Source organism: Aethina tumida, chromosome 1, assembly GCF_024364675.1.
Source record: "Aethina tumida isolate Nest 87 chromosome 1, icAetTumi1.1, whole genome shotgun sequence".
NCBI classification, from domain to species: domain Eukaryota; kingdom Metazoa; phylum Arthropoda; class Insecta; order Coleoptera; family Nitidulidae; genus Aethina; species Aethina tumida.
Window position 1 is genome coordinate 41,027,602 of NC_065435.1, and position 13,310 is coordinate 41,040,911.

Here is a 13,310-nt window from a genome sequence, read left to right on the forward strand (position 1 = left end):
GACATTACCAATCAAAAGTCATAATGAAATATCAACCAAAATTTTATTCAACAATTGACTTAACACTCAAATATTGTTGAGAGGCATGTTCAGAGGAAAAAGTGAATGTTTTACAAGGAGAGAAATTTTGAATGTACGTATGTGTATAAAAAAATGAAACCAATGATTTTAAGCAGTGAAATTTAATTTACAATTAGATATATAATTTATTAGGATAGATGAATTAATTAAAAAAAGTATAAGTACTATCAGCCTTGGCCCCCAAGCAAATTATTAGAAAATCATTAAATATAAAATCTATTTAAAAATCACTGTTTTATTAATAATATACGGCTAGTTAACAATTAAAAATTCTTATTCCACACAGTTTTATATTTCAACTTTAAGAATACGGTAAGATTAATAACTTATCAACAATTTGTGTTGCGAACAAGGCTGAATGCACTTTTAAAATTAAAACAACGATCCCCACAGCCGTAAAACAATGATGTTTATAGGCACCATATATTACTGACCTTCGATACGCGGAGAGCCCCTTCATTTATGTGTTGTCCATGTCCCTCCGGTCGCGTTTCAGCTGTGACATCTTCGCTGACACATTCGTCAAACGACTTTGGTTATCCCACGGTATGACATCGCGGCGTTGCAGCAGCAATTCGTAAACAAATTGTTGTTGATGTCGAACAACGGTCAGTCGCCGTTTTAAATTGAATGATTGGTTTGGGTGCTGTTGCGGCAATGAGGTACAGCCGTGACCATTTGTGGCCATGTGCCGAGATTTAACTGTACTTAAAAACAATTTTGATGGCTTACTTATTTGTTTTTTTTTTTCTTCTTTATTTATTTTGCGAACGTCTCCGATAGTGGGTCAGTATATTTAATTTAAAATGCCCACAATCGGTGCCATAACTGTATTCCGAAAGATGTCAAGATTGAATGTAATGTGGTTGGTGCAGGGAAGTATGAATTAAACATAATGGGTAACTCGCAAAATGGATTACATGCAATTAATTGTTTATTTAGGTAGTTTCTGATGGAAAAGGGGCGTTTGACGTGAGCACTTCTCCATGGAAACAAGTATTGGTAATAATGAATTTTTTAGGTGATTTGAAGTTCATTAAAACAATAAGTAGATTTTAGAAAATATTTTAAGTAGCTGATATTCAAAGTTTCTTGTAAAAATATTTTTCTCTCATCATCAAATCAATGATGATGAGTATAAAGAATGCAATTTTGACTTCTTTTCCATACAATATTTCTCTTCTTGGTAAGATTTAAAAAAATTAAAAAAAAAAACAGTATTTGTGATTAATAATTAAATATTTAAAAAATGTATATACAGAAATGAATTTACAAGAAAATTTTAGAAAAATTTCGATTGCTTTTTAAATTGTAAATTTTGAAAATTGGCAGGAAATCCCATGAAGACACACGCACTATCGCCATCTGTACATCTTGAGTTAAACTATTAATATAATTGTTCCTATTAATACAATTTCTTTAATGGTTCGATGTAAATATCATAGGTGGAGCCACCATGTTATCGAAGAATTTAATTTATTAATCAAACATAATTTTAAAAATCTTATCTGCGCAAAACCTACGAACTATTCCATTTGGATTAATATAGCTTGCAATTCAAAAATATTCAAATGTTGCCAGAAAAAATAAATTTAAATTAAAAATTAAAGTATTAATTTGATGGAATTTTTATAATTTTAAAAAATAATCATAGAAATACTCCTGCCCAAATTAAATCTTAAAGAGATTAATGTACAGTGTAATTCACTGGTGATATTTGGTGTTTTAATTGAGACTTCATGTCATTCCATAAGTTTTCAATTGGATTTAGATCCAAACTGTGAGCTGGGCAATTCAGAATTTCAACATTATTATCTTTTATCCAATTTTGAACATAAGAATAAATTCTTACTATTAAGAGTATTATTAAATAGTGGCACAAAACATAAATATATTTGAATGTGGGGTTTCTTTGGCCAATCAGACTAATATATATACGTTTAAAATCTACGTCGTTTTTAAGATATGTCACAAAAAAAGTAAAAAAAAAAACAATAGAATATTTAAATATACATTTTTATACTGGTCAAAAATAGAATAAAATCCTTTTATTGACCACTACTGTAATTATTTTTATTCAATTAATATACCATTTAAAAAAAGTTACAGACTATTAATATTAAATTCACGCTTAGATATTTATAAATTATGAATCTGCATTCGTAGTATAACCAGCTCAGCAAAGAAAAATGTGGGATTACCTAAAAATAAAAACTCTTACAAACATTACGTGTATAATTCCAATTTGTACAAGTCCCACTTTTATGACTGAAAACATGTTTATTGACATGTTATTGTAATAAAACTTAATTAAATTCATCACTTCTATTATATTTTCATAAGATTCATACACAAATATAAAAACAATAATAACAACAAACTAATCAGCTGATTAAAATTTGACACCGCAGAAGTCGACATTACCGACCGGCTCTCGGAATAGCGCGTTCCGAAAAACTGTCACAATCAATTGTAAAGTTTAGGACAAGTTTTAAAATTTCATCAAGTCACATCCACCAAAATTACAGTTCTACTCACACATAATCAATACGGCACAACATTTTGCTCTGTCATCGGCAAATAAAACTAAAGTAAAAGTTCCACTAATTTCGGAACTCATTCCCAAGGTCTTACTAGTAAACGCCAGTGACGTAACTGTCAAACGGAGCAGGAAAATAAATGGGGACCGTCTGAACGTACGAATGTTATAGCACTGTACTGGTACAGCATCAGTTGTTGTTATGTTTCGGTGCGGTGCGGTGCGGTTGTTATGAATTTAGTGCGGTGAACCGAACGAAAAAATAAGTGACAATGACGACGTTACTGGTGTCTGCAGCCGAACTATCCAATATTTTCTCGGTTTTGGCTGTGTTATTATGTTTTTGTGCCATGATCTTATTCATCACAAGGTTTGTTTAGCATCTTAGTTAAACCTTTTTCTTAGATTTATCACACTTTTATTTAATTAGGCACTAATTTCGTCTCATTCATATTTGTAAACATTAAAGGTAACAATTTTGTTTGAAGTTGATGCAACTTTTATTGTTATCTTGTTATAAGTCGAAAATTACTGTTTATGTGGGAGGAAGATTTTATAAACGTGGCTGTTGATTTTTGCCAACAATTTTATTTATATTGTATATTTTTAAGCCTTAAAATAATACTCAACTTTGTTGTTCATTAAATGGGGGATAACTGTTCTGTTATAAAAAAATTTTACTCACTGAAATCATACCAGAAATTTTAAATTAAATAATTTATGGTAAATGCACTTCATTTGGCGATTAAAACAATATTATATATAAAAAATAAATAACTAAATAAGTTAAATAAATATAGGGGTTTTGGATTTCTATTTTTTTGGATTATTTATTTTATTCATCAATATATTTATTAATCATTATGGTATTCATTAGTTTATTAATCAAATTATGTTTTCTTTTATATTATTGAACAATTTCATAAAATTTATCTTCAAAATATGGTTTTTAATTTCTGAAGATTTTTTAGTTTATTTGTTCGTTGTCACTTCCTGTTAATTTGGTGTCATTATGAATTATCTCTTCTGTTTTTTGAGACCATTAAAATGTTTTAATAATTTTTTATTATAATGAAAAAATGACTCTCCAAATGAGAGTTTGTATGAAAAATTAGGACGGCGATCTTAACATATACTATGAACAAAATTACCGTTGTTCATTAAAATACTTGCAGAGGGGCAAATAAACATTTACATAGTATACTTCAATGTAAAAATCATACATGAGACCAATATTGGCCAAGGCAATCAATGAAATTATTCTTATTAATACACACCTCACTTGAAGTGATATTTCATTTTTTTTTTGTACATTACTTGTTTTCACAATTTTTTCCACTGTGGTAGTTTATTGTAATAATATAATTTGTTACACGATTAAAACTTCCTTATTAATAACACGTTTTGCCATAATTACTATTTCCTACGATTCAAATGTTCTTTAATTATAGTACACACATTGTTTTATCAAAAACGATCTTTTTAAGCTTTCGCCAAATAAAGTGTTTTGTAAAAGCCGTTTAGTATAATTTTGAGGAATTTGCAATTACGTTAAATTATAATACTTATTCAAATTAGAAACTGTGCTTAAAGTAGGGGTTAAATTTTAGATAGTTCTATTTGGATACATTGCCCGGTCATTTTTCTAGCACGCAACATTGTATTTTCTGTTTTTTTCTTACAGGAATATGATGGTATTGAGGGTGCACGGAGACGACTTCGTGTTCCCGTCATCTCTGCACCAAGTTGCGCCCAGAATACCTCAAATGAATATGATGAAAGTGCATATTCCATTCACATTCAAACTGCTAGAAACATCGAAATCTTCGTATGCTGGTGAGTACCGAATTATTATATGCTAAAAGGTTAATTATGTTAATTCATCAAAATCTGATTATTTTATTCCCCGCATGTCTGGAAAGGCACTAGTCTGGCATTTGATAGTGTTTTAATTTCAATATTTTATATATTTATAATGTAAAGTTATTCAAAAATTTTTTTAGAAATATCAGTTCGAGATTAAATTAATATAAACGAGCGAAAATTTGCAAGAAAAATCTGCGTCTACGTCCTTGCGACACGTTTCCTTATTCTCGTATATTTACGCGAAATGTACAATTTAATTGCTTTGACTACGACACCACTTCCTGTAATCTGAATGATTTAGGTGTCAGAAGAATGCCAACCGAATGTAAAAAGTATACAATATATATATTAATCACTAATTACTATTTTTAGTTGGTGTGCAAAAACTGGTAGTCGACAGTCTAGATTTTATAGATGGATTTATGGATAGTGACTATTTTTTGCCCATATACCGACACGTCAAATTTATTCATTAATTTTTTTGTGTGTTTTTTTTCCTTTGTCTGGCTAGAACAGTCACTTTTAGTATGTAGTCCAAATTATTGTTTTGCTTGTTAAAATTTTGAAAGGTTAATAACTGTCTTTTTTTTCATTGAGTCATTTTAATGTACATATTGCTCAATAATATTTTAATTCTTACAAATTTACCTATTTCTAAACAACTAATGGGAATTAATAAGAGATAGATTTTGTAATTCAATGTTTAACCATAAATTTTTATGAAATTTTAGACTGTTGCAACATTCGTCTGAATTTAATTTAAAAGTAAATGAAAAATTAAGGTCATCAAATTATATAATTTCTTCTAAATGGTAGTTAATCAAAGAACTGATTGAATGCAACATAAAATTGTGAATAATTATCATTCTATCAACGATGTAAATTATATACACAATGATTATGCATGTTTTACAGAATACAAAAAATATGGTACTTAAAAATATTTTATATCTTCAGATACATTTTTATAGTTAAAAAGTCTTTATTGTTACAAATAACGTTATATTTTAACTACCTGAAGTTACTAGTAAGTTGAAAACATAAAAAAGGATATATAAATGCAATTAAATTTTATTATCTGATTAAAACAAAATATACAGTGTATCTGGAACTATCGATCAATGAATGGGGGGTTATTGTTGTACTCGATAAAAAATCTTTCACTAATAATGCATAAATAGCAATAATCCTATAGGTCTTCAAATTTTGCTTAACATTCTTTTGAATATTTATTCAAAATTTCCAGTGCCAAACTTTTTGAAATAGATAAACACAACATTGTTTACCAACCAGGTGTAAAGATGTTTTTACATTTTAAATTAAACCAAATGTTACAAAGAAAAACGACCATTTTCACAATATTACCGTAATAAAAGTGTGGTAATTTCGTTTTATTGTGCAGCAACAAATAACAGTTATATAACTAATGTCCTAAGTAAGAAACAGTCTAAGGTATCTGCATGTCAGCATCGCTTTTACAGATCGTGTTGATGAACTTTTGAACTGAATCGAAATTTCATCAAGGTCGTACAGGTATTTGAACCAATAACGGGTCGTTCCATTAAAATTAATTGTTGGTTTTCTTTGTCTCAAGAAGCTAACAAAGAAAAAAAAATAAATACTTCGTCTTGACACTGTGATTTCTCGAAAACAACTCAACACATTGATAACTCGAACGTAAATGGTTCAGCGATAGTGTCAAAAATAAGGATTACGTGTAATATTGACTTGATAAATCGAACCCGAATTCACTTGTTAAACGTTGGATGGATTTTGATGGTTCTCTGTCTGTGGTTAGATGATAATTTAGACTATAGGTACCACAAGAAAAATATGATAAGAATATGGCAAATGTTCTCAAGACAAATAATTAAATATTAATATATTTTTAATTGTTAAATTAGAAAAAATATTGGTTTTTGTGAGTGGAGTTAGTCCAAAAATATTTTCCCTCTCACTTTTATTAATAATATATTACTTCTACACATATTAGTCGCTATAATGGTTAATATAAAAATGTACAAAATATAGAATATTGATTAAAGAAAATTCTTTTTTTTTTTTGGTGCCAAGTTTATCGATTTCTGTTCAGTAAAATTGAAGTTAGACATCAAATGGCCTTCTTAGAAACATAAAAACTGTGTCTTTTTATTAAGAATTGTATTTTTATTAATAATATATTAACTAAATTCTTTCTTTTGGTGCTAAGTTTATCATGGACTGTTCAGCCAAATTGTTTTAGTATTTTCAATATTTAAGATTGCTAACACTTCATTTTAGAGACCCAATAGGCAAAATATAAAAAATATCCTCAAGATCAATAATTAAATGAGTTAAATTAATTTATTTATTTTTTAATTAAAAACAAAACACAATGGTGACAACTATTAATTTTAATTATTTTAATGCTATGGAATGTCTCCATACCTTTTGTCTTCAGCTTTGAGCTATGATGAAAGTGAATGTGAATAAATATTAGATTGGAAAAAATGGTCTTCAAGGTTACTATTACGTTATGAATAATCATGTAATAATTTCTTGCACAGTGTTCTCTGACCCGCACATTTTATCTAGTAAGAAAACCGGCAAACAATGGTTAGTTTTGAAAACAAAATTAAAAAGAACAAATCCACAATAATATTTTCGCCTTTGTGTTTGTGCATAAATTAGATAAGTCAATATTTTGGTCACCTTGATGGTTGGTAATTTTCTTTTTTTGATAGTTGATTTTACAACTTTTGACTCATTATTAATAATATATAAAAAACGATTAAACAAACAAAATCTGTCGAATATTTACCGAACAACTAAAGCAAATTTGACTTGTGTTAAAATTAGAAACGAATCTCTCGTAGAACGCCAATGGTTTTGTAAATGTAGAATTATCTTTGGGTACGTAACTGACCTACATTGAGTAACTAACGAAACAAGCAAAAACAATTATGTTACAGGCATTTGATTATGAATGTCTGATAGAGAACATTTCGTAAAGTTTGAAATGATAGAATTTGGCAAGAAGTGTTTCCTGTTAATTTTCTACGTTTTCGCCTAATTTACTTGGACATAGAGCTAAGGAAATCTGCACGTTATTCACAAATTTCGTTTACGATGATATTTTGAATTGTGTCTGTCAAACTAAGTCCTTGGCTATTGTTTAGGAACATGTTGTGGAACTCTTGAATATTAATGATTGCATGGATTAAACCTAAATATAAAACCGAAAATGGAACAATCAATTTATTTATTACACATTATTAACTTTGGCTTCGGTTTTTAGATCAATATTTCACTATAACGGTGTGGTTGATTAATGATGTATCTCTATAATGTCAATTAAAAATTTCAGTACCGTTTTCTTAACGATGCTCAACTAATCTTGGTATCTTTCCCGTGAATAATGAATACAGAATTACGTTTCTGAGCCACAAAAAACAGTTAATTAATTTTAAAATGACGCAACTTAAATAAATCATGCCCTAATACAATTAAAATTATGTGTGCAGCGGAAAAAGCTCACAACATAATAGGACACATTTTTTAGATTGCCGTTAAAATTTATAACACACATTAAATTCGCAAAAAACCTTGAGTGTGAATTTTTTTGGCGTCAATTAATTTAGGGGAATTACGTTTTTGGTCGTGTATTAAAATTAATAACAAAATTATTACGTTTTTTTATTTTAAATTGCCTCTAAATATTAGTTATTAATAAAATACAAATTCAATAAGACATTTATTGCATTTTTTGGACGACACTCCTTGTGAGTTAATAAAGCATTTTCCATTAGACGTGGAATTTTAAGGGCATTATGAAAATGTGCAATTAGTTTGTTCGGGAATGTGCTATCAATATTTTATGGCCGAAATGCCAGAGGACTTGTTTACACAGTGTATTATTATTTTTACATGCCTTAATTTAATTAACCCAACCCCTTACAGTTTACAAAATTCTGCATAACTTTGAGTAAATTACATATTATAAATGCTTGTTGGTAAAAAGTAAAGTAACTTATAAAATAAAAACAATTAACTAATTTTGCTTTCTTTGGACTGATATCTAGAATTATTATTTTAATGGGTTTTAATTTCATACAACACTGTTAAATTAACATGTTAATATCAATAACTTAGTTTTTATAGTCCAACGTTGAAAAGATAAAAAAAAAATTTAATTTTCCATTATCAATATTCAACAGATTACACTGTATAGATTTGTTTTGAAATTAAATTATATTTGAAAGCAAAATAATAAATTTATTATGTGAGCAATGTAATTAACTGAATGTCAACAATATTTAATTAGTATCAGTGTCACTTATTCGTTCACAGATCTGACCAGAATAAAAAATAAATACATTTAATTGTTAAAAAGTCTCCTTTTGAAGCAAAATAACAAAGTATGATGATTTAATAACTATAAATATGGGCTAACTAAATTCATTTATTTATGGTAGACTTCAATTTTCTTCATACTTGTGGATTAAACTACTTTACAGCGAAAATACAGATTAGATATTCAATGTCTCGGAAATATTTCAATAAGGTTACAGTGACAATTATTACTTTATATCCAATTATTTCGTATATTTGTTTCATTTATTAAGGTATATTTCAATTTTCTTCATACTTGTGTGGGTTACACTAGTTTACAGCAAAAAATATAGATTTTTTACATATTTTCCGGGTAAAACTTAGATATTTAATGTCTGGGAAATATTTCAATCAGGTTACAATGACAATTATTATTTTATACCCAACTATTTCGTATATTTGTTTCATTTATTGATGATGTGTTTCAATTTTCTTCATACTTTTGTGGGTTACACTAGTTTACAGCAAAAAATATAGATTTTTTTACATATTTTCCGGATAAAATTTAGATATTTAATGTCTGAGAAATATTTCAATAAGGTTACAGTGACAATTATTATTTTATATCCAACAATTTCGTATATTTGTTTTATTTATTGATGGTATATTTAAATTTTCTTCATGCTTGTGGTTAGTTAGCTAGTTTTTAGCAAAAATATAGATTTTTTTACATATTTTTCGGGTAATATTTAGATATTTAATGTCTGGGAAATATTTCAATTCTGTTGCAGTGACAATTATTATTTTATACCCAATTATTTCATATATTTGTTTCATTTATTGATGGAGTATTTCTATTTTCTTCATACTTTTGTGGGTTACACTAGTTTACAACAAAAATATAGATTTTTTTACATATTTTCCGGATAATATTTAGATATTTAATGTCTGGGAAATATTTCAATAAGGTTACAGTGACAATTATTATTTTATATTCAACTATTTCCTATATTTGTTTAATTTATTGATGATATATTTAAATTTTCTTCATGTTTGTTGGTTACCCTAGTTTGCAGCACAATATATATATATATATATATATATATATATATATATATATATAGTAATAAGGTTACACTGACATTATTATTTTACACCAACTATTTTGTATATTTTTTCATTTATATTTAAATTTTCTTCATGCTTGTGGGTTACATTAGTATATTTCTACCAGTTTCTCGTGTAAGAAATCACCGATAGTCTGTCATCATTTCCTCGACCCTAAAGCTTTGACATATTCATTCTATTCATGTGTAGGTGAAACCTGTCAACTTATTTATCAGTTTGATCATCCAGATTTGCTGGAAAAAATATCAAAGAACTAAAGAGAAAATTAATCTTATTTGTCTTTTTTGAATCTGGAAATATTTTAGTATGACTATGACTTAGAGTGAGTGAGAATTAATTGAAACATTGTGACTCATGCACATCAATTGCGTTGTAGTTTTGCAGCAATGCGTTGATCTCTTTGACGTAATTGGGATATTTGTATTCTTCCAAAAACGTATAAACGACTCTCTGAAAGTAAATTGCGTTCAAACGTTAAATACATTCTTGTTATAAAATGTAATGATTTGAAAACCATTTTGAAACAATTTCACATTTTGATATTACCTGAAATATGTTTTTCAGGAAGAAAATGCTATATACAGTTGAAATTACAGAGAATTTAAGTTTTATGGGTGTCATAAAAAAATATATATTGAGACTCAACTCTTGATGCTGCTTTTACAACATTGCTAACGAAATATTATTGATCTCAGCCTTGCTTGGTAAAGATTAACTTATTATCAGTGTGATTTACAAAAAAAAATCATAGTTTCGCAATAGTTTTCGTTTGAAATTCCGTCAACCTTCATAGCTACGCCACGAAAATCGTACGGTTCCGAACGAAGCGTGCCACGTAAAATGTAAAAGCCGGCCGGTGTTCTGTGCACAAAACTCGGTCACCACGAGCACAGGACCCCACGATACATCCACACACAGGGGGGACACGAAACGGCGTTACATAATCGAAATGCAACACACGCAAAAGGTACAAACGAATGTGGTACCCGAGATGGATTCACGGCTCTTAGGCGGCCAGTGAAAGTGTCTGCACGGTCTGCAGATCAAAAACCAGCGTCGCACCACTCATTCGTTACTTGCCAACGTTTCAATCGATATTTTCAATTAACGGCGAACGGAAATAGGGTCACGACGGTACGACCAAAAATTTTTTTCTGTGTTAACACGTCGTTTGGCTTATGAATTACAAAATATTCGCACGGATAAAATTAAAATTCAAATGTGTGAACTATGTTAATCTGTGTGACTTCTTGCACAGCAAAAACAACAACAATAAACAAATTAACTGTTAATTAAACCTTTATTAAAATGCATAATGTGGGAAAATTTTTATGGCTAGGTTGTGAGGTAATGAGGAAATTTTAATTTACTGTTATCTGCCACACATTCTTCTATGTTAATTTTAATAAAAAATTATAATATTCTAATGATCATAATTTATTCGAATAACCAGACAAGTTTGTTTATATTTTGCGGCGTTAAACATAATTTTGGCATTTACTTGAAAAAACACGTTCCTAAGTTACATTTGCATACACAGAAGACATTTTTTATAAAATATTTTAATTGTTAATGCCTTAATGTTTACTAAAAATAAAAGCACACACATCAGATATTGGACAATAATTTATTGGAATGTCATAAAATAATATCCTTGATATTATAATAATCCAGAGGTTCTTATCAAGATTTGTACTTTACATTAACGCTCATATTGGATGAGTAATGTTTTTCAATGTCAAGATCATTTGTTACATCGCTTGACCTACATTACTTCTTAAGGTTTCTATACGACTTGAATACATAAACTGTTTAATGGATTCATTTACATAATCAGATTTACTTTTTATATAACCAAAAGGATGTGTCCACAAACAGATAATTTAAATGGTTTTTGTTATTTTGTTTCAGGTAAGTTTCGCTCCGGTCTTGCCGGTGAGTTTTAAATTTTTCCGACGTTGCAGTCGGGTAACTCGTGCGTTAGTAATAAAGGAACTTTCCGAATTTTGACACAATTGGTTCTATCCGCATGTGTTTTAGCCCTGAATTTTGATTACTAATCGAACTCATTTAAATTATTAATGGCTGATTGTTTGGAGGGTGTTTCGTTGGAAATATTTCGACAATTAAATTATAAAAATTTGCCATAGGTTAGCCCCTCATTTTTCCAATTAGTTTTGTACTTACGTTAATTTGTTAACGATTAAATTTGATTAATGGTTATTGTAATAATTTATTTGTTAAGATATTAAAAAATATTTAAATTTAACGATAAAGCAAGATTTAGAACTCTAAATAAAAAACAAAACAAAAATTAAATAGTCTTATTTTGATGCATTTAGTATTTTAAATTTAGTAGAAATTAGTAACTTAAATTAAATAATATTTTTTTTGTTATTTTTGTTATTTTATGTTAATATTTTCTACCATAACCTTACAAATCACAATTGATAATAAAAAACGGTTCTCAGTCATAACATAATATAAAAAACTATTAACATATTTTTAAAATAACGGTTTGACTTATTTTCTAATTATCTAAACCATTTATCTCTTTCTCATTATAAGAAGAAATGATAAACAAAAATAGAACTAGTTTTAGTGTCTTAATCAAAAATCAAGTTAGGAAATAAAAAACTAATTTACAAATCGTTAAAAACCATATAAATTTTGTACAGATATGACATTTAACATATTAAATCAGATAACTACAACAATCAAAAATTGACCAAATAACACTATTTTTTCTCAGAAGAAAATAAAAATTTTTTAATTCTTATTTCAAAATCATCTAAAAATCTTTTAGAGATGAATTAGTTTTTTTTTTTGTAAAATTTATTTTGAAAATAAAGAATAAATATCGTACCATATATTATACGTTGTTTATTTTACTGTATTTTAAAATTAACTTTATTAAAAAAATCATTTTCTGTTGATTTCAATATTGCGATTAGCTTGTACGTAAGGCCTATAAACTAATAGTAAAGATCAAAATGTACATATTAACATTTCACATTTTCTTCCTCGTCACTGTTAACATTAAATAAGGTCATTTACTATTATTACTGGTTTAACTGGTCAATTTTTTCGTTCGAAACATGTTTTATTTTATACTTTATTACCGTTTGAAATCAAATTTAAATAATTGCTTAATAGATATTTAGATTTTGTATAAAAACTACTACTTTTTTATTTATTAACTTGTAATGAAGAGATTAAAACTACTTTTATTTTTATTTAATATTTATTTTTATAATGAGATAAAAATAAATGATAATTAATTAGAAAAATAGTATAACCGTAGATAAATATGTCGCTAGTTTTATTTTAAAAATTTTAATGTATTAATTAGTAATTAGTAAAAGAAGTTGCCAATTTTTATTAT

At 27.6% G+C, this 13,310-nt stretch overlaps 1 protein-coding gene across 1 annotated transcript in view; it reads left to right on the forward strand.

Moving 5' to 3' along the window:
* The first annotated feature begins 2,621 nt into the window (after window positions 1-2,621).
* Window positions 2,622-13,310, forward strand: part of LOC109609635 (cell growth regulator with RING finger domain protein 1-like) — a 30,059-nt gene continuing 19,370 nt past the window's right edge. The window contains exons 1-2 of the mRNA XM_020026336.2: window positions 2,622-2,990; window positions 4,305-4,456. Of these exons, the coding sequence (XP_019881895.2) occupies window positions 2,893-2,990; window positions 4,305-4,456 (250 nt within the window). The 5' untranslated portion in view covers window positions 2,622-2,892. The remainder of the gene's footprint in view (window positions 2,991-4,304; window positions 4,457-13,310) is intronic.